The 27,985-nt window shown below is 33.5% G+C and overlaps 1 protein-coding gene across 1 annotated transcript; it reads left to right on the forward strand.

The window, feature by feature from the left end:
- The first annotated feature begins 3,692 nt into the window (after positions 1–3,692).
- On the forward strand, positions 3,693–27,319 carry LOC117692107 (tolloid-like protein 2). Its single transcript, XM_066073740.1, has 12 exons — positions 3,693–3,776; positions 3,903–4,030; positions 7,346–7,507; positions 12,091–12,198; positions 14,547–14,652; positions 14,809–14,921; positions 15,065–15,229; positions 18,691–18,775; positions 22,717–22,838; positions 26,167–26,313; positions 26,472–26,609; positions 27,122–27,319. The coding sequence occupies exons 2-12, from the start codon at positions 3,904–3,906 to the stop codon at positions 27,256–27,258; spliced, it is 1,410 nt and encodes a 469-aa protein (XP_065929812.1). The 5' UTR covers positions 3,693–3,776; position 3,903; the 3' UTR covers positions 27,259–27,319.
- The last annotated feature ends 666 nt before the right edge of the window (positions 27,320–27,985 follow it).

The following is a 27,985-nucleotide window of genomic DNA, read 5'->3' on the forward strand; positions in this document are numbered from 1 at the left end:
TTGTAATATTATAGCTATACGTGAAATATTGAAACGCCTTCTTATTTTTAATTCTCATCAATGACCCTTCCCCCCTCCCTCCCATACCAACTTCAGGCATACACATACAAAAAAAGGCTTAATTTGGAATTCCTTTTTTTTTGGTGGGGAGTCAGGTGGTATAATTGTGGGTTTATTTGTCAGTCTGTAATAAATTAAACATATTATGAATATCAAACATATTGTTTTGGTGAATCTTTTTGTTACAAAGAACATAGAATGTCCTGCTTGGAGGATATTCTAAATGCTTGTCCTAAGGTGGGAGAAAATGGGGTTAAGAACTGTGTATTGCGTATACACATCGGTGTTAGGTAAATATTTATCAGCTCCGATCATAGCTGCTTTCAACCAGTATAGTATCCCAGTATAGGGGTATATATTGCGGACATGATATTTTTCACCCCTTCTCTACTCTCCAATTGGAATTGGAATTAGGAATATATAAATTAAATAAATTGCAGCCATACTATTTTAAACCCACTCTACAAAAGCAATTGAAAAGCAGATTCGTGCTCAATATAATTATCGCTGCCATTATATTTTAATAAGAATTGCAATTTGAAGGGGGGTTGAATATATCGTGTCCATAATGTTTTCCACCCTCTCTCTTATTGGAATTTCTAACTGGAAGTGTGTGTTTAAACCTCCACTCCAACTGAAATTAAAAATTGGATGGGGGGGGGGGTTAAATATATCGCGGCCATACTATTTGGAACCCCCTCTCCAAAGAGAATTGAAAATAGGTGGGAGGGGAAGTTCAATATAGCACTGCCGTTATATTTGAAACTCCCTTTCAAATGGGCGTATTGAATAAGTAAGGGGTTCAATATATTGCAGCCATAATGTTTTGAACCCCCCCCCCCCCCCCCCATTGGAATTGAAAATAGGTAGGATGGGGGGCTCAAAATATCGCAGCCATAATATTTTGAACCCTCTCTCAAATTGCAATTGGCAATCGGAGGGGGGGGGGTCAATATATCAGAGCTTAAACACTTTGGACCCCTTTTCTATAAAATTCCAATCGGAATTGAAAACCAGCAGGAGGGATAACTATATCGCGGCCGTACTATTTTTAACGCCCCTCTTTACTCTCCAGTTGGAATTTGCAATAGGAGGGGGTTCAATGAATCAAAGCCATAATACTTTGAACCCCCTCTCCAAAAGCAATTAAAAAAGCAGGGTTATGTTCAATAAAATTATCGTTGTCATTATATTTTACCCCATTTTCAGTTGGAAAATGAAGGTGGGTTGAATATATCGTGTCCATAATATTTTGAACCTCTCTCCTATTGGAATTGCTTATTGGAAGGGGTTTGATATACCGCAGCCATAATATTTTGAGCCTCCTCTCCATTTGGAATTGGAATTTGGATCGGAGTTTTAATATATCGCGGCCATACTATTTGGAACCCCCTCTCCAAAGAGAATTGAAAATAGGTGGTAGGGGAAGTTCAATATATCACTGTCTTGATATTTGAAACTCCCTTTCAAATGGGCGTTTTAAATAAGTAAGGGGTTCAATATATCGCAGCCATACTATTTTGAACCCACTTTCCCAGTCTAATTGAAAATAGGTGGAATGGGGGGCTCAATATATCGCGGCCATAATATTAAGAACCCTCTTTCCTTTTGCATAAAAAATTAGAAGAGGGGTTCAATTTATCAAAGCCATTAAACATTGAACCACATTTGCAACTGCAATTGGAAATATGAAGTGGATCAATATATCACATCCATAATATTTTGAACCCTTTCTCCAATTAGAATTGAAGAAGGAGGGGGGTTCAGAATATCACAGCTTAAATATTTTGAACCCCCTTTACTATGAAATTTCCGATTTGAATTGAAAACCAAAGGGGGAGGGGGTAATATAGTGCGGCAGTAATATTTTAAACCTCCTCTCCAAATATAATTAGAAATAGGGGGGGGGTCAATAAATCGCAGTCATAATATTTTGAAACTCCTCTCCGAAAGCAATTAAAAAGAAGGCGAGGGTTCAATATAGTCATCGCTGCCATAATATTTTGAACCCCGTCTCTAATTTGAATTACAAATTGGATGGGGTTGCATATATCGCGTCCATCATATTTTTAACCATCTCTCTGATTTGAATTGCTAATTGAAGGGGGTTCAATATATCACGGCCATGATATTTTAACCCCCCTCTTTATTTAGAATTAGAAATTAGGAGGGGGTTCAATATATTGCAGCCATAATAATATGAACCTCCTCTCTAATAGGAATTGAAAAACGGGAGGGGGGGGGGGTCAATGTATCGTGGTCATAACATTTTAAACCCTCTCTTTAGTTGGGAAAGGGAAAATGAAGGGGGTTCAATGTATTGTAGCAATAATGTTTTTGGAATTGGAAATTGGAGGGGGTTAAATATATTCGACCATATTATTTTGAGCCCCTTCTACAATTGAAATTGAAATTATACGGAGAAACATTATATCGCAGTCATAATATTTTGAACCCCTCTCAAATTACAATTTGAAATAGGAATGGGGTTCAATATATTGCAGCCATAATATTTCGAGCCTCCTCTCCAATTGAAATTGGAAATTAGATGGATGCACATTCTATTGCGGACATAATATTCTGAAAATCTTCTCCTATCTGAAAATATGACGGGGTTAAAAATATTGGGACCATGATTTTTTGAACCCCTCTCCAATTGGAATTGCAAATTAGAGAGGGAGTAAATTTACCGCAGACATGATATTTTGTACCTCCTCTACAGTAGCAAACGAAAAGCAGGGGGAGGGGGTCAGTATATTACAGTCATTATATTTTGAACACCTCTCCAGGCGAAATGGAATTGGAAATTAGGAGGGGGTTCAATATATTGCAGAAATAACATTAGCACCCCTTACCCCTTTCCAGTTGCAAATGGAAATAGGAAGGAGATTCAATATATTGTACGCATAATATTTTGAACCCCCTCTCCATTGGCTATTGGAAAGCAGAAGAGGAAAGGGTTCAGTACGTCGCAGCCATATTATTTTAAACCCCTTCTCCAATTGAAATTTGAAATTGGATGGGAAGGAGTCATTGTATCACGGCCATAATATTTTTAACCTCCATCCAATTGGAATGGCAATTTTTTTTTTTTTTTGGGGGGGGGGGTCAATATATCGCTGCCATAATATTTTGAATCTTTTTTCCAATCAGAATTTAAAATATTGGGGTACCAATATATCGTGGCCATATTTAGAACTCTATAATTGGAATTGCAAATTTGAGGGGGTTCAATGTATCGCAGCCATAATATTTTTAACCCCTTCTCCAATTGAAATTTGAAATCGTAGGGGAAGGTCCTTATATTGCAGCTATGATATTTTCAAACCCCTCTCCAATTCGAATTGGAAATAGGAGGTGGGCGCAACATACAAGTATCATGGCCATAGTAATTTGAACACCCTCCCAATAGCATTTGAAAAAGCAGAGGTATGATCAATATTTTGCGGCAATAATAATTGAAACCGAATTTCAATATCTTATTTTGGGGGGGGGGGCAATAAAACTGCAGCGATATTTTGAATATATCACATGGTTCAAAATATTATATGACACCGGTATACGTGTTGTATCGTTTTGAGTAATGCAACCCAATTAACATGGGCCTTTAAATACATTATGTGTGTTCCAGGGACATGTCCGGGCAATTCCAAAATATCCGCGACAGATGAATATCAAATAATAACCTCAAGTAACTTTCCAGACAAATATAACGAGTAAGTACTTATTTCATTCTTTACAAGCTTTGTATTTGATTTTTTAATCTTAAAAATATATACAAAATGTATGTATTGTATTGTTTGTTAGAAATGTGTTAAATAAATGAATGTGTTGTTTTACAGAATGGAAGTATGTACAGTGTCGATAACAGCCGACGAAAACAAAGTTATATCGTATGAAATACTTTTTAAACAAATAGAAGACTCAACAGACTTTGATGAGTGTGGTGAAATTTTTGAAGTTTTCGACGGTATGTTGGCTACTCTTGTTCACAGACAATGTTTTACATTATACCCTCTCCCCATCATTTTACCTGATTAGAAACATCCAAGGCCAATTAACACTTATTATTTATGTGCATGATATTTAATTGCTGCTGTTACATGTACGTATTCGTCTTTCAAAATAAGGTTTCTCGACGGACACTTAAAAAGAGAAGGCATGTAACTCATTTGCATCAGCCGGTTCCGCTTACGTACAAATGACGTTCCAAATAACATTACAGACACAATGACATCCGAAACTTTCGAGAATGTTTTGATGCTAATAATCAAACATAAAAATTACGTATCTTAAAACCAAAAGACCATCATGCTATACAACATAGCTTCAAGTTTATTACATTATTTCTTTAGCAAACTTAGAGTTTAAGGATCAAGAACTGTCTTAATAGACATAGTTACAGAGATAAGAAAGTTAACAAGAGTTATCAATCTTTTTTTTTTTGACCAGCTAATACACTCGAACAAGATTTACCAAGATATCAATAATTAAATCGATAAATTTCAAAACCGATGTCACTTTCAAAAAGAAAAAAATAATACCGAAAGAAAAGAGGAATGTCAAATTATTTGGTTTTCAAATATTGTCCATGGTTTCAATATACAATTACGAAGAATATAGCCGAGGAAGACAGGGATTTATGTCCTTTTTTTTAATATCATATAAAAAAGCCATGTTTAATTTAAAAAAAAGCATCACTGTCTAAAAAAAATATGCAAAACAACTACATTGTACTGTTTTATAATAAAAAAAATGGAGTCTGCCTCTCTTTTAACTCACCTGAGTCAAAACTGTCGTTGTCATAAACTGTTCTCTTTTTATCTTTTTCACAACCACTTAGCACAAAGGGGGTGGGGGGGGGGGGGGTTATATCAACTAAATATAGAAAACTTAAAAATATCTTCTACTCAAAAACTGTAACATGAAAAGAAGCCCAATTCTACCTACCGCTCCCGGTCTGAAAAAACCACAAATTGATGACGTGAGAGTTATTCAACATGAGGCTAGCTTATGTATATTCTTTCCACACAAATTCTGTTAAAAAGTGATTATTATTAAAAACAGTTTACTTCTTGTATTGTCACTTTACTTGCATCGGACTTTCTCGAAACCCGTTACATGTAACTGACCTCGGAAAAAGAAGTATGCAAAATGCACGTCGAGATCGAGAGCCGCAATTTTTACAGGTAGCCAAACGGCACCATTTCACTTTACGGGGCTGGAGCTGGTGTTTCAAATATTAACAGATGTAAGTAAAGTGACTGTAGTCAAATGGCCGAGAATTGTTTTAGAATTAAATGTTTCTACAGAATTAGTGAGGAAATAAGATATTATTAGTCCTAAACATTTTTGTGCGCCGTATATTTCCAATATTTTCTACAAATTTGTCCAGATATACTAGCGGAAAAAAGAAACTGTGCATTATAAAATTAAGTATAATTTTTCTATATCTATTGTTTGTATTTATAGAATTTAAACAGTCGATAATCGTAATTTTTTTGAAAATATCGGATGGTAACAGTCCGGGTGCACGGACTTTTTCATGGTTAGTAAGCACCTGTTGTTTATTGTAGAATTTGTACGCACGATTTTTAAGGTCAAATACCGTTTGGAATAAGAACTGTAAATGATTTGTTTAAACTGTTTATGTTAAGGTAATCACGTTAGTTTCAACAAAATGTACCCCTATGGCATGCCACGACTTAACGAAAACTAACGTAATCGCACTGTTGGGATGCTGCAAGCTGCTGGAATGGCACAAAATACTATAGCAAGACACTTTGGAGTTCATCGGAACACCATCCAGGCATTATGGAGACGTTGTCAACAATCTGGAAACACTCAAGATCGACCGCGCTCTGGACGACCTCGTGTGACGTCACGTCAACAGGACAACCACATTAGACTTGTGCATCTGAGAATTCGTTTTCAGACAGCAAGTTTGACTGCCCGTAGCATTCCAGGGCTTCGACCAATTAGTCCAAGAACTGTGCGTAATCGTCTGCGCGAGCAAAACATCAGACCAAGACGTCCAGCGGTGCGCCCAGTACTGCTTCAACGTCATCGTATCGCCAGACTAGCGTAGTGCACACGACATCTGCCATTCAGAATACAGGACTGGGCCAATATTCTGTTCACTGATGAATCTAGATTTCCTTTGGATAGCAGTGACGGCCGTTGTAGGGTATATCGTCGCGTTGAGGAGCGTTACCAGAACACTTGTGTTGTGCAACGTCGACAATTTGGTGGAGGTAGCGTTATGGTGTGGGGTGAATTATCGGCACCTGGAAGGACCCCTCTACAAATTTTCAATGGAAATCTCACCCCCGTTTCCCCCGATTCGTCGCCGATCGAGCACGTCTGGGATGAAATGGAAAGACGTTTACGCCGTTTACCAAATCAGCCAGTGACATTGGCTGATTTAGGCCAGGCTTTAACCAACATCTGGAACAACATCCCTCAAGCATTTCGGAACACTTTAGTGGCATCAATGAGGCGTCGCTGTCAAGCATGCGTGAACGCAAATGGTGGTCACACGCGTTTTTAATTTTGTTAATTCAATTTCAAATAACAATGACTTTCGAGTGTGCTGAAATTGAAGTTATTCGACGTTGACATTCATGTGTTATGAGACGTTGTTACAAATAGATTATTAACAGTATTACAAAAAAAAATTATTCATTGTAGTTTTTTAATTTTTTTTTTCATATATTAAATAATGCACAGTTTCTCTTTTCCGCTAGTATATTTTGCATTTGATTATCTAAAGACGGTATAAACCTTTCATGACCAGTTTGGGCTTCTATTGCTTAGGTCAGCGATGGCTTGTCTTAAAACCTAAATTAAATTTAAAATACAGGGGGGGGGGGGGGGTAGTGTTTAAAGCAATTATCGGGATTTAAATATTAGAACGAAGTACTTGAGCGATAGTAAGAGCACTGTAAATTCCTTTTTTCACGCGAGCACTTAATTCCGCGATTTCGCTGTTTTGTATCAAATCGCGATCACCAATTTTTTGTTTTTATTTCCTATAGCTCAATTTGTCTGAAAAATAAAAGCGAAGTTTTAAAACCCGCGAGGGTTCTTTCTCGCAATTGTACGCGGAAATTAGTTCCTTGCGTTTCATTAGTAATCTACAGTATCATTTTTTATCCCCTTAATTTCTTCTTTACCAAGTTTACAGCTTAGTAAGCGATTTTCTTAATTTCTTTTTTCGTGTATAAGCGTATAAGCGTAATTTTGTGTTAGATAAATATCTATAAATCAGTTGTAACCTTTACAGGGTCAACATTGGAAAACAGAATCTTTGATACTTGCAACTCATTCTTACCCGGAAGGTTATCCAAATTGAAAACGACAAGTGTTGGAAGAACTCTCGATCTTCGATTCGTGTCAGATTTTGGAGTCGAAAAAAGTGGATTTGTGTTGCTTTTTAAACAAGAAGGTATTTTTTTAACTAGCTGGTTAAAGATCAATAAAACTGTCTTGCCTAACCTAATTTACATTGCATTTCCTATTTGAATAAAACACTTACATAGAAAAAAAATAATTTATAGAATGGAATCTGTTTTGATCTACGTGTATTACAAGTGATCGCATCCATATTAGGTATGTATCGGGACTTTAAAAAACATGTTTTAGACACCTGAGTCGCCCAAATTACAAAGCTTTGTTGTAAGGGAAGATAATTCAGAATGATTGAAATTTTAATGTTAAAAGTAGGGGAAAACTAGTGGTTCTGGAATAGTGTCCTCCCATAGAGTTACTATGAAGTATCCTCCTGGTATCTTCCGAGGGTGTGAGTATACCAATGACGTCATCTAAGGAGTTTAAATAACGACTGTAGACTACCCCTGATTGTAGACTACTCCTTGACTGTAGACTACCCCCTGACAGTAGACTTATCCTTGACTGTAGACTTCCCCCTGACTGTAGACTATATATATATATATATATATATATATATATATATATATATATATATATATATATATATATATATATATATATATATATATATATATATATATATATAACTACCCCCTAACTGTAGATAGCCCCCTGACTGTACACTAACCAAATGACTGTAGACTACACCCTGACTGTAGACTATATATATAGCTACCCCTGACTGTAGACTAACCCCCCTGACTGTAGACTACCCCACTGACTGTAAACTACCACCTTACTGTAGACTATATATATAGCTACCCCTGACTATAGACTAACCCCCCTGACTGTAGACTACCCCCTGATTATAGACTTACCCCCTGACTGTAGACTCCCCTTTGATTGTGAACTACCCATTGACTGTAGACTCCATTGAATGCTCATAAAAGCATTTGGTCACCATATTAGTTTCAATCGCTCCTTAACTGCCAATGGGGTAAATATATCGGTTGAGAAAGTTACGGTCTGTTGCTTTCTGATTGAGGCATTCAGGTTCCACGGACTTTTAAATGCATGAACTACACATTTTAGTAAAATGTTTGTAATAAATAATAAGTAAACAACAATCAATGTCCTACTACATCCATAAAACAGTTTTTCTCTACCACCCTAAACAAAAGAGATATAAAAACTCATTAATTAACAGCTTCTCAAATGACTTTGACCTTTGACCTTTATGTCATTTTGTTTGGCCAAGGGAGACGTTTCCATCCCAAGTGGCTGGAAGTCTCTATGAAAAATAATAAAAAAGTTGAAAGTGATTTTATGGAAATCCAAATACTTTCAGGGGCAATAACTAAGTACTACAAGGGGGCCTCAGATCCTTTTGGTATGAATAGATTGAAGAACCCTCTAAGTGTAATGAAGACATTGGTAAAAATTCCAAATCTCTATCTCTTATGGTTTCAGAGAAGTAGCGATAACAAGCATTTCCTTTTCAAAGGGCAATAACTCTGTAAGTTCTGGGAGTTCTTTGACACAGGGTCAATTGCTACCATAACTTTCAATGAGCAATTACATTAAATTAAAATTGTTTGGATAACTCTAATAACAAAAAAGGCACCCCGAGCTAAATAGAAAAGAAGAAGAAGAAAAAAAAACATAAAGAAAACAAGAGGTCTTTCACCTGAAACGTGGAAAGACCTAAAAACAAAAAACTGAACTGCATTTCTAAGAACCATGAAAAGTACATATCCCATCGATGGGAAAACTGGATTTCATTGACTCCTTTAAATTTCTGTCAACATCTCTAGAGAAACTTGTGACAAACCTTTTAAAGGAAGGCGTAGAGATGTTTAAGCATCTCCATCATTACATTGAAAAGCGGCACCCAGGTCACATTACCGAAAGGATAAATTTACTCATGCGCAAAGGGGTGTAACCTTACGGGTACATAAATAGTATGGAAAAATTTAAAGAAAAATGCCTTCCAAGGAAATCAGCATTTCACAATAATATTGACGATCGGGAGTTGTCCGAAGCCGACTATTATCACACACAAGTTGTTTGGAAAACATTTGAGACATCCAGGTTAGGGGACCACCACGATCTCTTCATGGAAACTGACGTCATTCGTTTAGCTGATGTATTTGAAAACTTTTCAAATATCTGTCTTCGTATTTATGGACTAAACCCAGCACAGTTTTACACAGCACCGGGACTGGCATGACAAACTGCTCTTAAAATGACAGACATTCATTTAGAACTTTTTACAGATCCTGACATGCATCTATTCATTGAAAAGGGTCTAAGGGGAGGTATATCTATGATATCGCAAAGATACGCCAAGGCTAACAATCCGTATATAAAAGATCACAGTCAGAGCAAACCAAACAATTACCTCATATATCTAGATACAAACAACTTATATGGATGGTCGATGAGTCAATCTCTTCCAACACATGGGTTTAAATGGCTTTCCAGGCAGGAAATAAATTCTTTTGATATTAAACATATTAGTGAAAATTCCAAGGAAGGCTACATTTTATCAGTAGATCTTGATAATCCAGCAGAATTGCATGACCTTCACAGTTATTATCCGTTAGCACCAGAACCATGTGATCTATGAAGTGAAGCCAACTATGCTATCACCCAATCAGCAGCTCTTACTCAAAGATCTCAAACTTCAAGGAACATCAACTAGGAAATTGGTTCCTAATCTACACAACAAAAAATATTACGTTATCGACTACAGGAATTTGCAACTATATTTATCACTTGGAATGAAGGTCAATAGAATTCATCAAGTGCTTGCGTTTCAACAGGAGCCTTGTTTGAAAAACGATATTGACTTGAACACGAACATGCGGAAAGCAGCTAAGAATGCCTTTGAAAAAGACTTCTACAAATTAATGAATAACAGTATGTTTGGAAAGACTATGTAAATTCTCAGGAAACGAGTTGATATTCAGCTCATTCACTGTGAGCAGAGGGTTCTTAAGGTCACTGCAAATCCAGGGTTCAAAAAATTTAAGATATTCATCAAGACCTGGCATCGGTGGAACTTACAACAAAAATCTGGTCTTGAATCGGCCTATATACGTTAGATTTTCCATCTTATAAATGTCAAAGGTATTGATGTACGATTTCCACTACAACCATGTCAAAAATGCATATGGAGGAAAGGCAGAGCTACTGTGTACAGACACGGATTCCTTATGCTACAACATTTTTACAGAAGACTTGTACAAAGATCTGGAAAAAGTTTAAAAATGAACCTGATTTTAGCGACTATCCAACCGATCATTTTCTATATGATAGTACCAACAAAAAGGTCCTAGAGAAAATGAAAGATGAAACCATGTCAATACCTATGACAAGGTTTGTAGGACTGAGACCAAAAATGTTTAGTCTCACTTACGGAACAAGTGAAAAACGCAAAGCAAAAGGTGTAAGCAAATCGGTGATACGATCAAAATTACGTCATTCGTCGTACAGAGAATGTTTATTCCAAAGAGAATATCACATAAAAACTATGGTTACATTTAGATCGGACAAACATCAGATACACATCATTACATTGAATTACCAGAATGGCCTGCTTGTCGTATTCCTTAAAACCAATATCATCTGGCAGTGGTACAAGTGTTGGATCCAATATCTGAAATGCAGACAAAAGTTTCATACTGTCATTGAATCTGTCATCAATGTTTTCAATTCGTGCATTGGTGTAGTTGGTCAGCATTTTGTAAAGATATTCTGAATCTCCGACATTCCACTTGATATCTCCACACATGTTTGTAAAAGAGTCAGCATCGACTTTTAACTTTTCCAAGGGCTCCTCTGTTTCTTGTATCTCTTTTATCTTGTCCTTGGTCATTTTTACTGCAGGGTTAATTGCAGAAAAGCTGATGACATCCTTCTGAAAATATTTGGAAAGTTGTGCAAGGATAAGAAGAATGTCCTTTAAAATGTAGAGAGCACCTAAAAACTGGATAGACCTCATCTTTTTCAACAGACCACAAGCTGTTGAATCATCATCCATCTGAAAAAGTGTTTGTAGCAAAGACTCATAGTCACTCACAATGGCATCCACAGCCGCCTGAAAGCCATCTTGTTCTACATGCTTTTTTCAAGCGCTTGCCTACTGACTTTTTGGCTTCTTCTCCTAATATTATGTTTTTCATATGAGTTTGCACTTTTAAGTATGCTGCCATTCTCTTTGGTGAGTTCTCAAAAAACTGCCATAATTGTCTAAAAATTGTTTCAATAGTTTTTATGTACCTAACTGATTCATTTGTGTCTGTACAGGATAAAGGAAGTCGGTGATAGATACAGTAAATATTAATGAACTTAAGTCACTTGAAAAACCTATTACCGTTGGTGTCCATGTCCGTTAACAAATTTAAAGAGATGGTGCTCAGGATACCGGCAAGGCCTGTGGGCCTCCTGTTTGGTCAATAAATAAAAAGAAAATCAATGTTAATATACTTGTTTGTTTCCGAGTATCCGGTTTTTTCCCTGCAATGCGCAACAGAGATGTCCGCATTTGTTTTTTACAGGAATGTACACGTATGTTAATTTTTGAATATCTTCTTAAATGTCTACTATTTTTTTTGTTTGTGTTTCCATTTACAGATGTTAATGAATGCTTGGAAAAAAACTGCTCACCAAGAGATATATGTTTTGAACCCGAAAGTTTGAACGAGTTTGAGTGCAACGGACATGCCGAAACTACTGCAAAACGTAATCTTTAAACATTACAATTTTTTCCTTAGATGCTAAGGCGCTTTGACCTTATAGTAAGATTCAAACGTTTTTTTTTAATTGAAAGACATGTTTTTATATTTCCTTTTAATAAGTGTTAAAACCGAATGCCGCAAAAATTAAAATACAAATTCACGATTTTTCCATGACATATATAACATTTTCAATATATAACTTTAAAAAAATTATATTTATCTAGGATTGTTAAAATATGCGTGATATCTTGCGGGTTTTGATAGATAGATGTAGTTCTGATACAATTCTCGGGATTTATGTCCCCTCGAACAGTATTGGAAGATACCCATGTGATATGGTCTCTAAATATTACTTTTCCTAAATTATGGAAAGGTGTATCTATATATAAGGCTGCTACGTTTATGCCTTAATGAGTTCGTAAGATATGTTAAAAAAAATTCATCCGGTCTATTATAACAAAGTTCTGGTAGCGAATATATACTTTGTTAACCTGGAAGCGATTCTTTTAAAAGAAATAAACAACATGATAATATAGTTTTATTAGTCCCCTACCGGTTTTCACCGGAGGGGACTATAGCTTTCCTCTGCGTCCGTCAGTCCGTCTGTCCGTCCGTCTGTCTGTCCGTCCGTCTGTCTGACCCACTCTAGTTTTCCACACTTTTTTTCTTTATGCGTTTGAGAAATAATATGAATTTTGCTGAACAGCTTCAAAATGTCAAACTACAGATCAAGTTTACACTTTTGTAGCGTCTGGTTGACATATTTTCGAGAAAATTTATTTTTTTTATTCCAATTTTTTAATGTTCGGGTTCGATATTCTGCATAACAGTGCATTGTTTTCACAATTTCCACAAACCGGTAGGGGACGTGTATTGCTGATGCAATACTCTCAGAATGCTTGTTAATTATAGTTTGATGATTAATAAATCAAGAAACAATATATTACCAGTTACGTTATGAAATGAGTCATCTCATTATTAGACATACTTTTTACATTAAGAAATCCATAAAATGTTAACACCTTCAAACATATCACATAACCTATTGATTCCATCAGTTTCATCAAATTTGACCTTTCTTTTTTTCGAAATAAGGTCAGGTCAAGGTCCTTACCATTTTTCTCAACGATATAACAATATATGTTGCTATCTCCAGTTATATAGACACATGTTTGAGATATAAGGTTTCTACTCTTCAATGAAACGAAAGAAAAATAGAATGTTTGTCAGCTTATATTACTCAATTGGACTAAATATTAAAACTTCAATTGATATTGCTTAGCCAGAATTTTCTGAAATTTTCATAAATTTTGAAGATATTTCGATTATTTTTTATGCTTCAAACATTTTTTTATTTCTGGATTTTAGATATTATAAAGACTTTATATGAAGATATCAATTGACAAAAAAGCTAATGTGTTGATCATTTAATTAGAAAGAAAATTCAATTTTATGGCTTTTTTTTTTTTACATACATCTATTTATAGAATAAGCGCTGAAAAAGCGTATAAAAATGTAATTTGATAGGAAAATAAAGTTATTAAAACAATTAATGAAATTTATGTTAAACATATCGAAAACCCAGAAAAGACTTCTTCGTTAAAGGTAAATGTAAATTTTCATAAATATAATATCTTCGAAAAAAAAATCCAATAACATGCCATAATGGGGTTACATGGCAATGACGTAAGACATTGGTTATGACTTTTATAAATAATTTTATTCCAAACTCTAAGAAATACATCAGTTGACTTCAAACCCACTTTACATTTGACTCCCCAAACTAACGTCAAATACTGACTTAATTAAAGTTTAAAAAGCTCACATGAATATATATATATATATATATATATATATATATATATATATATATATATATATATATATATATATATATATATATATATATATATATATATATATATATATATATGACGTCAAGCAACCTAACGTAACGTTGCACAACCCATTTGGTCGACGATGCTTGGTTACCGGAAGTGACAGGAATGAAAACAAAACATAGGATAAATATATGATTAATTTTAAGGTAAAAGTAACAATATACAACAAATCAAATACATTTGAAACATATCGTAATGATGAGTGACGCTTTTCGGTTGTTACTAATGTAATTATCAATATAACATACATTTTGCCACTACAAATAAACACACATACATCAAAAATCGTTACAGGACTTTGCATTAATTAATGAATTATAGTTTACAAATTTACCACTGTATCCGATATATAATGTACAAGGTATGAAATAAGCAACAAAATGCGATGGATGAAATATTAATTGATTCACAGTTTTATTAATATTTATTATGGATTAAAATTTGACTGTAGGATTCTTGTCCTGTCCAAACGATGGATCGGAAGTTGTTATAGATGTTCCTGAATTTGAAGCCCAAACGTTCTCATTTCCACCGCCAGAAACAGACGGATTTCCAATGTGATTGTTTTTTAAAGTATATGTAAAAGCAATATCAGAAAAGAAAAGATGCAAAAATATCATTGGGCACTATATATGTCATGTTTTCGTCTACTCAATCAAAAATGCATGCACGCAATTAACGAAATTCAGCTTATATATTTTTGTGTATATCAGCTCTTCTACTTGTACATGGACGTTTAAGGGGGAAGAAGGGTCAGGAATCATCATTCACGTTTTTAACATGACGTTTGAAGGATCCGACAGCCTCAGTGTTGATGATGATGCTGGTATTTTTTTAAAATCTATTCTGAGAGAAAGAGAGGGAGAGAGAGTCTACTCTACAATAACGATATCATATGTATTTTGTAATACTATTTGAGTTTCTCATAAAAGTTTCGTTGCTTTAATGTGAATTTTTAAAAAATTTCAGTAGGCTTTGGGACACGAACAACTTTCAGAGGCCCGCTCACCAAAGAGTCAGATAATCGAAATCGGATATCAATTGATAGTTCTATGAAAGTCATATTGACCACAGACAACAACTTCAACAAAATGGAGAGGTTTACGGTATCAGTTAACAGCGGCAGGGATTCTGGTAAGAAATTATCAAGGTTATTGTAAAATCTGGTTACAAGGAGGAGCTATTTTTGTGATCGGCTTCGGCCGATCACTATTGTGTCCATATGAGGCATCCGGCACATGCTTCCACGTGCGCACACATTTCGCTTGCAAAAGTAGTTCTTATCAAAACTTGAAGTTCGGTTTAGTATTAATATAACATTTTACTCAGTTTTATTTCAATTCTTTTACCTTAAGAAAAGCAAACATACATAAAATACAGTTCGACTTGTTAATTGAAGAATGCACATTTTGTCTCACGCGTAAGAATTTCGATCGGAAGATTCATTCAGTAATGCAGTTGACCTCAATGAACTGACCTCAATCATAAGAAGATAATCCATGAACTACCTCGATCTATTGATGTTGCATAATAGTAGCTAGGAAGACGGCTTGATTTATAAACAAGGTTACGTTATAATGCGACCTCAATAGCAAGTTCTGATGGCATTCAATGTTTTTCACCGGCATGAATTAAATTATTTTTATACAACTCTTTCTTTGTATAAGTGTTAATGCTCTTTGAAGACCCCTACTCTGTATTCTGAAGACGAAGAAGAAGAAGATACATTCACATTTAATAATTACGTTAAAAATATAAACCTAGACAATGAGTTTACGAACGGCTTTCCCAAAATTTATTTCAAAATTAAATTTGTTGACGGTTTATAATGATGAAATTATGGTGTACAGATTCAATATATTCTATATTTTGTAAAAATACAGTACTTTTTAAATTATTTTACATGAAACTGATCATGATAATTGCTTCTAGCTATCAATATATCATTATTGCCGATCATTCCTTTAAAAGGAATACTTGTTCGTCTGTGTCTGTCGTCAGGCAGTGTGTAACGTGCATCGGGCAATTGTTGAATATTTTGGCTTTCAGTTTTTTTCATAAACTTTCAAGCTTAACCAAACTTATTTCGATTTCTTCGAATATGCATTATCGTTAATAGTTTAACATACACCTCTAGAACCGGAAAGGTTTCAGAGCAAAAAAATGAGGAATAAAATGGGAGTTTATACCTGGGTCACCTTTAAAGTCCTTCACTACATCAAAAACTATTTGAGACAGTACGCCACATGATGGCTTTAAAGGTTGTTAAACTTGTTGTAACGATTATATTCGTTGAAAATCAGCATAGCTCAGTGGTTAAACCATTAGTCGCGTGAACCGCAGATCATTACGAGGTCCTTTGCTCATATTTTTTTAATACAATTTGTAAAAATAGTTTTTAACTTATTTTATTTCCTTTTTATATCTATAATCTTTTATAAAATCTATTATAATCAAGTAATTTTTTGTTGATTTGAGAAATTATTTCAAGAGGTAGCTAATGAGCAACCGTAGGTCTAGGTAACAAAATTTTATTAATTCGTCGGCTTAAGAAGAAACATGCCCTGTCACGCTGAATCCTAAAAATAATTATGACTTCAAATCTTTTAATTATCTTATTTGGCGAATGTTTACCCTATCATTCCCATCGCTTTGCAAGCGACAGACGAATAATGCTGAAGGTAATCCGAATATAGTCAGCCTTCGTTAGTAGATTTATCAATAACGATCAAAAGCCCTACAACTCTCAATTGATATTTGGTCGTCATTGATGTATGTCTATCGACGATTAAGAAAGTTCAATATCAAGATGTTGACCAACTGAGGACTGCTAAAACAAACTGTCTGCCGATGGTCAGTCGATGATCAAGTTTTGCTCGGCGAATTCTTCAACGTCTGCCCTACACGACAAATCAGTCATCGACGATGAAAACAAACGAAAATACGTTTAACCCGATATGCAAAACGGGCCAGCTAAAACAATATATGTTTAAATCGAACAGGAAAATGCGTACTGCTAATGAGTTGACGATTGTTACCTGAGAATCCCTTTTTAGACTAAAAAAGAGTCGATAGTTTGTTGTTTTTGGAAATGTGACTTTGATTTTAGCATCAAATTTGCTGATAACTACTGGAAATGATAAAGTGAAAGACCCTTTTGCAAGAGGTGCCCTTTTTAGTCAACTTTAAAGACAGCGTCAAACACTGACATGTAGATTTATCTCAGAGAAATAAGGGTATGCTGTTGTATTTCTGTGTGTTCAATTAACAGACTTTACAGATATATCACGAAATACTGATATACTATGTGTGAAACTTTCAATGACCAAAACCTCGGTACAGTTGTATAAATTCAAAATATGTGCTGCGACACTGTTTGAGTAAGTGCAGAGTACTCGAGCTCAAGTAAAGTAACCGGGAGAGAGAATAACAAAACCCCCCAAAAATTTCAAGGCTTGAAACATAACAGTCCGAAATAGTCCAGAGCCTCCAGGAAACCCAATAGCACGCATAAACACAGAAAATATTTTTATTGATATGCGTAAGAGATTACTCAATATCGACCTCTCCAAAGAAGACATATATACATATAGGTAATACCCCAAAGGAAAACCCAATAATGTAACAAACAGAAAAGTTAGAATCATTTGTAACTTTAAAAATTGAAAAATTAAATTCAAAAGTGTACACAAAAAATAGAACTAAAACAAAACATTTCAATATAACTAGCATGATCTAACTAAATATTGCAAAGGTTTAGTCCAATATCTTTCTGGGGCAACATGTGCAACGTCAATAAAATCTTTTCTGGACTAGTGTCGATCTTTCAATGACCTGAATCACATCGTCTAATGCACGAGTCTGACAATTTAACGTATGGACATTCCCTAATTGACCATCTCCACTCAAACGTTGATGTTTATTTCATATGTACACAATTGTACGAATAATATTTGATGAAACTTTTGTATTCTTTTGTATGTACACCTGTACGAAAAATCAACTGGAAATATAGACCCCTAGGTACTTGGCCTTAGTGGTAACACACAGCTCCAATAGAAGGAGCTGGCCGTTGAAAAATGTACCACCAAGGCAAAGTTTGGGTCAATTATTTCTATCCTATCAAGAGCCGCGTTATAACAAGAATGAAATTATTAACGTTAAAATAATCTATGATATAAAAATGTAATATTTTAATAATGCATACAGACAATGTCTGTAATAGGATCAATTTTACCCTTCGTAGACCCAGTTTGTTTTATCATAACAGTACTTAGAAACATTTTTGGCGTTGCGTATAACATTCATAAAACGCAATTCAATCAGTTACATTTATCATCATATCATATCAAAGCATGTTACAAAATATACATGTGGTATCGAGAAACATGCTGCCATAGTATCATGATGTTATTATTTAATGTACTTATAATGTAACATTTGTTAAAAAGCCTTGAGGTATTGAATTAGATATATGCAATGTTTAAATATTAAATAATTGTAACAAATGCAAAATATGAATTTATAACTTCTGAGAAACATTCATTAACAATTTGTGAACATACATAAAATTAAAGTTTCAAATATATTTGTAGGAACATGTCCTGGATCCAAGACCATTCAAGCTACCGACAGTTTCCAGACAATAACCTCGGCAAACTTTCCCGAATCATATGGAATGTAAGTGAGAGATAGAAAATTGTATTTGGTATTATGTCATCATACATATAATATACATATTGTTCAGAGTAAGATTCAATATCAAATGGTTATACGTTATAGACTAGCTGTTCAAAATTCATTATACAAATGATACCAGGATAACCCATTAAAGCTTGGAAACTTCCCATAGACTTTTAAATAATTACATGACATTTTTTTTAGCTTTTACAGCGACCCTATATATTGTTGAAACAAAGTGTTGGCACTGTGTTGATTCTACTATTCAAAGCGCTATAAACAATTCCTAGTATACAATGTGTACATATGATAGCATCGTTAATATGCATTTAGTTATATTATATACTGTCTTATAAACAACATATCACCATTATTAAGTCTAAAATGTAAGATAAAACTTTTATATTTTGTGTTTAGAACACCCCCCCCCCTCCCCCCGTTGGAACATTTAATACGGGGTGGTAGAATATTCAAGTCTTAAATGTCATTAAAGTAAAAGGTGTCGGTTTGACATGCCTTGACACGAGGTATAAAAATTCTTCAGCTGAGGATGCTCTGGTATTTCGTACAAATACAGCTGATCTCAGTGTATTTTTTTAATGACAGTGCACTGCCATAACAGACGTTATATGCATGGTTTAGTCAAGTTGTTGAATCGTGTCTTCCACATTCAAACTGTCAAGTGAACTAAGTACTTTGTATTTAAGAATACTAAATGGAGATGTGTTTTAAATTAATATACCGACCCATTTTGTTTTGACATATTTGTAATCGATATCAATAATTTGTAAAGTATACTTAGTTGCATTTTGTTCAAATAACTTATAAACAAAACTTCAAAATAATGTTTAAACAATTAATAGAAATATCATTGTATTCAATTTTCGAACCATTGGGACTCATTATCTCTTTATCAGTGGTTAGAAAAAACAAATTCATTGTCTGAAAATCTTTTTTTTTTTAATTGTAGTTTCTCCCTCCCGGAATATTGACTTATTAGTTGGATTTTCTCTTTTTAAAGTCATGCTTCAACCCTACTATAACATATTTTTATGTAATTTATCACCAATATCCGTTTAAAATTATTTGTTTCAGAGTATTTTCCTTTCTCCAGAATATCTAGTTCTGTGCTAGGATCAAATAAGAAATATTTAACTTCACATTCTACGTACAATTATACCTTGTTACAGATAATTAGATGATACTGTTTTAGTTTAAAATGAATGAAATCAAATTCAAAGCACATCAAATTGATAATTAAACATCAAGTATACTTATATGGTACTCTTGCGTATTTTGTGTCCATTATTACCTTGTTTTGATGATTGAATTGGTTGATGAATTATAAATTTATATAAAATCAATATTATTCAGTTTAAAGGACTTATCGTCAATTCTAAAACATCAAATTTATGTGATTTAATATGCATTTTTCTTCCAATGCCCATTAGTAATTAGATTAAGGTATCCGACCCTCAATGTTAGAGTATATTCTTTATAAATGAAAAGAAAATTAATAATGGCATCCAAGCATATTTGGAAAGTTATTGCAAATTTGCTCTCGGTGAATATAATTGAAAAAAATATACAAGCTGAGATTAAATTTAAATAAGAAATTGTACATCTACATTGGTGGACCGTGGCTCAAACCCATTTACATATACGTAGTGGATCTCCATAGAGACTCGAATCCAAGCATTTTGTTAAATAACTGAGCGTAATATTAACACTAGAACAGTAAAATTTTGTCTATAAAAAAATTGATAGTTCAAATAAAAAAAAAATCCAATTATTAAGAATTATCGAACGTGACTGAGGATCGGAGATCGAGAGATGAGATCGTGAGATTAGTATCATCATTTTTAATAAATTTATTTTATCATTTAAAAGGTGACCGACCGAATCAAGCAGAACCATCTTAAATAAAGCTTGAACTTTGTGCAGTTGTGTTAGACAGCGTGTTTTTTTCATGGCTAGCCACTTAGCCATCAACAAAATGTGTATGGCTTTTTAGCTAAACCTTTGCAATGGCGCAAATTTTGCTTGAAACCAGCGTCATCCTGAATTTGTTTTGACGCATAAAAGTTGACAAGATTAGGATATAATGCAGGATGCACAAAACATTATAGAAATAGAAATAATTAAGTTAAATACTACCTTATCCTATCCTATCCTGCATTTCGTAGCCAATCAGATTTGAATATATGTTTACTAGTGATTTGCGAAACGAAATTTATGTAATTAGTTTCATTTGTAATACAAAGTACAACATTTATTGTATAAATGATAGATAGTGTGATAAATTCGCAAAACGGTGAAGAAAATTGATGCGCGCTACACTTTTGTTGATTCGGAAAAGCGTAAGTATGCAAATACTGTAAACAATTTATGTTACACAATACAGCGTGAAATTAAAATATAAATGATTTTTTTCATTTGTTTTATTTAAAGACCTTTACAGTTTAAATACTGAAGAATCCAATCGACGAACAATTCGACATATAAATTGTAGACGAATAAAAAAAACGGACGCCATGTATGTGTGTGTGTGACTTTTAACATTTCTTATTTCTTCAATGTCTGATCACAAAGACGTATATATGTACCCACAAATAAACTGAATAATTATGAAGTATAAGCTAACTTTAAACGCGAATACATTTATACTTTAACAATAAATCCGCATCATATAAGAATAAATGCAATATTTATAATGATTCATGAAGTAAAGAATAAAACTGAAAAAATAAGTTCTACTTAGCCTAATTTTGTTTAGTTGTAATTACAAATAATTGAACTGTTTTTGTGCTATGCCAAACGTTCATGTAAACCTTGAGTTAAATAGGTTAAATCGCGCTTTTTGTTGCTTTCACAAAAAGAAACACAAAAGAAAAGAAAAACAAAGCGTGATTAAGATCATTATCATTATTATTATTAAAGTTAAAATCTTAAGTCAAACACATCATTCTACTGTTCCTTATTTATAACAATAATAGTTAAGAATTTACATATATCGTTTACTTATAGTCAACAAATGGTGCGAAGCGTAATGTATGCGTAAAAAGTGAAATGCCTCAACAGGTATAAGTGTGATCGACTAAAGTAAAATACAAACACTGTAACAAAAGCCAAAATATTAGCACCCCACCCCCTCCAAGAAAAAGACAACAAATACGGAAGAGATATTCTTTGCTCGCTACTTGATTTTGTTTTCCCTTGGACTGAAATGTCACACTTTCATTGGTTTAAACATAGCAGGTGATTGCCTCATATATCTCTATATTTGTTCGGTGAGAAATAATATTAGGCAATATGGCCGTCATTTGCCGACGCTTCGCTTACTCATTTCGACACGTCATAGTATTTAATACTAACCCGCATGCCATAAGTTCTTATACTATTTGGAGTAGTTGCCCTTTGAAATTCTTTAAAATGAGAGTAGTTGCCCTTCGAATATTGACGTCAAATTGTTCTGTCTGGAGCAAAACAAAATGGCAGCGTCGAAATTTGCTCAAATCTGTGCGGAAATGGAGAAAACATATAAAATTGAAAAGCCACAAAACATTGTAAGTAAACATGGGTCAAGCAAATATTTTTAAAGAGTATTTTAAAGGTGAGATTGAAAATTTTAAAGAGTTTAAATGAGTTAAATTGAACGAGATGTTAGGCATCTTGTACATGGTTTTGCGTAGGTCATCGTTATTTGTGATTAAATATATCGCTTGATAGTCCTCGGGAAAACAAAACACTTATTTGGTTAGTTACTGACTCACTACGGAAATATATTGGGTTGATCATTCTCATAGACGGCTCGGTTTCGCCTCGCCATCTATGAGATCGATCAACCCAATATATTTCCGTAGTGAGTCAGTAACTAACTAATAAGTAATAGTATCAATATATCATAGAATTATGCTAGCACTTTTTTAATCGTTTTACAGAGACGGAGACTGTGACGTCACAATAACAGCTGACGAAGGAATGGTTATTGTTTTCTCTTTCCCCTGTCTTATCATCGATCGATATCGGGATTTATGTTTTGACTACTTGACTTTGTCTACAGGTACAAGTATAAAATCCTTTTTGGATGATTTGGTTCTACGAAAACTCATTTTTATATTAATTAATTTTTATGAAATGCAATAAAAATTGCACGATACATTTGTATTTTCAAGATCAGCCCCTAACTACGTAAGCTTTCGATCTCAAATTCTTTGATTTATTACTTGTCACCAATTTATAACATTTGATATCAATTTTAAGCTTGGAATTTCGGGAGTACGTGATATTTTACGATGTAGTGAAGTTGGAAATTCGATATATTGATTAGTTAGAGCTTCAAAAATAACTATTATTATCAGAATTGTGTAAATCAAATGGTTTGATTAAAGCAAAGATTAAAATGTTTTCATTATCTTTAACCATATTCTACATTAAAGGCTCAATTTTTATGTAAGTAGATTTAGAAATGATTCGTGTCTTGTAACAATACCTACTCAAATGGGATAAGGGAACTTAATTTTGCATTAGAGTACAGTTTCCCAGTTGACAGTTACAACAACTAAAAACACATTTGGCCTAAAAGCTCTAATCGGTATGGAACCATCCTCAATTAATTAGGATTTAATGTTGCTCAAATCAGGATCCAACATTTGGTAGGGGCATTTTACATAGGTATATATATAGAGAGAAAATCCTGGAAACTATCGTTCTAAAATTACTATAAAAACCCAAGAGGACTCAAAGTTGAATAGAATCAACCTCAGGGAATAAAGATTTAACTCGGTCCAAAGCATCCCATTTTCAGGGTTTGGGTGGGGCCTCAGTGTTTTCCCAAAGTTTTACTTTGGAATATATAGATAAAACACTGAGAAAATATTATTCTTAAAATCGCCCCCCAACACAAATATCTGAAAATTGTATGGAATCATTCTCAGGTAGTGTAGATTAAAATACGTCCAATTAATGAATCCAAGGGTTAGTGTGGTACCTGAATGGGAAAGGAGATGAAATTTTACTTTCGAATATATTGAAAAAAAATCTTCAAATCTTTCTCAAAAAAACTAAACAACAAAACCAAATTAATATGTAATTTCAGAATATGTTGATACGCTAAAGACAAACTTCTTTTAACATTACTAGTGACATTTCTAGACATGATATATTAGATATAAATAGAATGTATAAATCCATACCATATTTTCAACTGTGCAGTGTGTTACATGTACTATCAGCCAATAAAGATTTTCCACTGTTTCATAAAAAACACCAAAAATCGTATAAAATAATGAAAAGCATGCATTCTTCTTTGAACGACAAAATCATGTTTCCCAAATAACTTTATAATGATCCATAAAAAATGTTGGTGTAGCATTCCACCTAGGATTTGGTTGGTTATTGTTGCTCAGATGAAAGATTTTGTCCCTGCGCCACCTGTGCTGGTTTGATTATAATCAAAAATTAACATATGCAAATTATTATTACCCGCTTGCATAAGAATCAGAAATTATTTATACACTTAAGTATAGTACTTATTTTATTTGAAGTTGACGATCAAGAATAAATCCTAGGTTATAAAATGGTTGATGTATTATTCTGCATTATGTAAAAAAAACCCACACATGTTAAACTAATATTAATGGGGAACAAGACGTTGCAATGTAAAATTAATTGTCAATGTTTTTTGGGTTTTTTTTTTGTTGGGGGGGGGGGGGGTTACAAGTGCTCCCCTTCTCTAATATTATGATTATTTTTTTATATTTTCATTTTTCTGCAGTAAATATTATATTCGATGGCAATCCTTTTCGCGTCATTAAAAAATTCTAAGAACAGAAATAAGTTTTTAAATTATTTACAGCATTAACTTTTTAACATAGAAATATTATAATTTTATGAAAATATTGCTAAAATTAAAACTTCAAAGTTTTGAGTTTTTTATTCTAAATTTTAACAAAATGTAATGGCACATAAATTATACCCAGTGATTTAAAAAAAAATATTACTCAATATTAAATATACTTTATAATATAAAATAATATCATGACAACTTTCTTGGCATTGAAGGTAGATAATGAAATACGAATCACACACATAAATCTGGAATAATGACTATTTGTGACAGTTTCTGTTTTGAACCGTCAAAAAAGTAGTCAATTGTTATACCCCCGAAAACGAAGTTGGGAAGGGTGGTATATAGGAAACACTTTGTCTGTTCGTCTGTCTTTCCTTCCGTCCGTCTGTCCGTCTGTGCAAAATGTGTGTCCGGTCCATATCTTTCTTATTGAGACACACTGAAAGTTCCTACTTCATACTAATATTGCTTATGACCAGAGGGTGTGTCATGACCTTGAACCAAGTTCAATTTCGCAAGATCAAGGTCACTTGCAGGAAGAGTGCAAAATTCGTGCCAGGTCCATATCTTTCCAATAGAGAAACACTGGAAGTTCCTACTTCACTCACAGATTGCTTTTGAGCTTATGGTGTGACGAGACATTGAACTTAGATCATTCGGGCAAGTTCAAGGTCACTGGCAGGAAAAATGCAAAATTCTTGTCAGGTCCATATCTTTTTAATGGATAAACAATAGAAGTTCCTACTTCACACAAAGATTGCTTATGACATGAGGGTGTTTCACGACATTGACCAAGGTCAATTGGGTAAAGTCAAGGTCATTGACTGGAACATTAAAAAAAAATTGTCTTTTATGTAGAAACATAAGCAAGTCCAGAAAGATCTCTTATGACCTGAAGGTGTGTCTGACCTTGACTCAAGGTCATTCGGGCAAGTTAAAGGTCATTGTTTATAAAAATGCTTAATTTCTGTCTGTGTCATGTGTTGTATAAATGGAAATTATAGTTTTCTTTTAAATTAACAGTTGTTATCGATAGAACATGGACGGTTAGCTAGATAGCATCCATTATTTGTTATCATAAAAAATATTTGAGTTATGATTTTTTCTTAGCGGGGATTATCATTTGTGAGCTTGTTCACAGTACCTCTAGTTAAGATTTATTCATCAACGTGAAGTGAATGATCATTGCAATGAACTAATGATTATATTAACCACTTAAAAATTTGTACATTAATATTTATGAAATTAGAAATGTTAAATTTCCCCAACTTTTGAACTTTTATTTAGGACATTATACTTTATACAACTGATCAAAATATATTACCCTATAAAAAAGAGGAATATCTGGGTTTTGGACAACACACAACAAAATAAAGATTTTTTTCTTTACATAAATAAAGATTATATAAATGATTCAAACAACTTGATGTCCATAATAGTCATTGCATTTTACGACGTCATATATCTCCAAATATATTCATGTGTAAAGAATTTTTTAAAGTTTGTCCACTAGTAGCTAATAATCGTCTATCCTCTACAGAAAAGGAAACGTATTATACATGCCTTCCATTCCGAAATGCAATCAACAGCCAAACAACGGGAAATAATCTTCGTATCAAATTTAAATCGAATGACAGAGGTGATTTAGCAAAAGAGTTTGGATTTGCTGTAACTTTCAAGCAAAAAGGTATTAAAATGAAAAAAAAAATAACCTTGATTTATTGACCAATTACCATAAAGAGTATCAGATAAATCAATTTTGAATTATCAAATCATTATTAAACAGCTGAACAACAATCTTGTTTTTAATGATGAATTTTAACTTACTTAAACTCCTGCGTGCAGCCATTGAAGAGTGCAAACAGAATGTCACAGGAACAGAGTCGGGTGTATGTGACATCAACGCTGTATGTATCAACACAGATGGATCGTTTGAATGCGAATGCAAGGACGGATTTACAGGAAGTGGCTTTGCGTGCATAGGTATAAGCAAACATTTTATACAATTGCAGTTGACAGTAGTTTTAATATGAAATACCTCAGACCATTTATAATATGTATTTTACCGTGTCACTAAAGTGAGAATTTTTTTTGTGCTTTGTTTGTCAAAACTAGAGCATTCCCAACTTCCTTATTGGAAATCGGCAATATAACAAAGACAACATTTATGTAAAGCAGCTTTCTGATGAGAGAAACTGAAATATTAAAATCATGAATCTCCTCCCCGAAACTGTCATATAATTTCTCAAAAACTATAAATAACGATAACTTTTTAAAAAACGCATGCTATTTTATTTGCCAATTTTGCAGATTTTTTGTTTATTATAAAATAATAGTCGAGAAAGATAAACTCGAGACAAAAAGAAAAGTAGTTGATATGTAAAAGAAGCAGGTAAAAAGATAACCAATTTCTTCGCCATATATTTCTCATCAATCTAATTCTTAACGTTAACAATTTTCAAGTAACATACATGTCATCATTATTTCTGTTAAAGCATCGACTACCATGTCAAGAAAGAAGATACTGCTGCCCCTGTACCTAGTCTGGTCCCTGGGGACAACTGTCAACGGAGCAATGCTCTTGATTCTGCTGTACAAAATGGCCGCTGCACGGAATAGCGACATTTGGTAACCATTTGGTAACCACGGAAAGCAATTGTCCATCTATCAGATTAATAAAATGTTGATAAATTTCTGGTTTATTTCTCTTCATCTATTTGGATCTAAATACTACAACCACACATAGACACATTCACACTCAAATAAATGTTAGTTCTATAAAGGGCGATCCTACATTTGTATAACAATGAAATCCCCGTAAAATTTTAAAAATGTGGTTGTTTTACCAAAATGTTCGTTCCATGAGTCGTATTCAACTTTTGCAAAACGAGGAGTACTGTTTGATTTTGTAATGAGTTCTATGGATTTTGTCGGCTGAATGAAAAATAAGACTTTGAAAAGAAAATAAACAAGTTTAATTTGAATACGAATAATACTAAACAAAACAAATTAATATTCTCACTCCCCCTTTCACTCCATTCTCATTCGAAAATGACTTCCATAATATAATTCAATTAAACAAGTTAACAAATAGCTGATACTATTCCAAACTTGAAAGTGTTTTTCATCACAGTGCGTCTGAAATAAAATGGTATGAAACTGAAAAAAAAATGTTTTTTTAGAATCTGTTTCAACCAATAAAACGCTGGTTGAAAAATTACTCAAACATTGTCAAAGTTCAATATTTAAAAAAAAACAACGTAAAAATACATGAACTTTAAATTTCAGCTTTGCATAAAGAAAAATTAAATTGTGACAACAGTCACTTTAATACTGATAACCTCACTTTGAAAAGGAAG

Source organism: Magallana gigas, chromosome 10 (assembly GCF_963853765.1).
Source record: "Magallana gigas chromosome 10, xbMagGiga1.1, whole genome shotgun sequence".
NCBI lineage: Eukaryota > Metazoa > Mollusca > Bivalvia > Ostreida > Ostreidae > Magallana > Magallana gigas.

Coding starts and splice junctions, on each gene's coding strand:
- LOC117692107 (XM_066073740.1), top strand. CDS start 3,904: ATGGAAGTATGTACAGTGTCGATAACAGCCGACGAAAACAAAGTTATA. Junction 7,508..12,090: donor GTTGCTTTTTAAACAAGAAG/GTATTTTTTTAA, acceptor TTCCATTTACAG/ATGTTAATGAATGCTTGGAA. Junction 14,653..14,808: donor GAAACAGACGGATTTCCAAT/GTGATTGTTTTT, acceptor TGTGTATATCAG/CTCTTCTACTTGTACATGGA.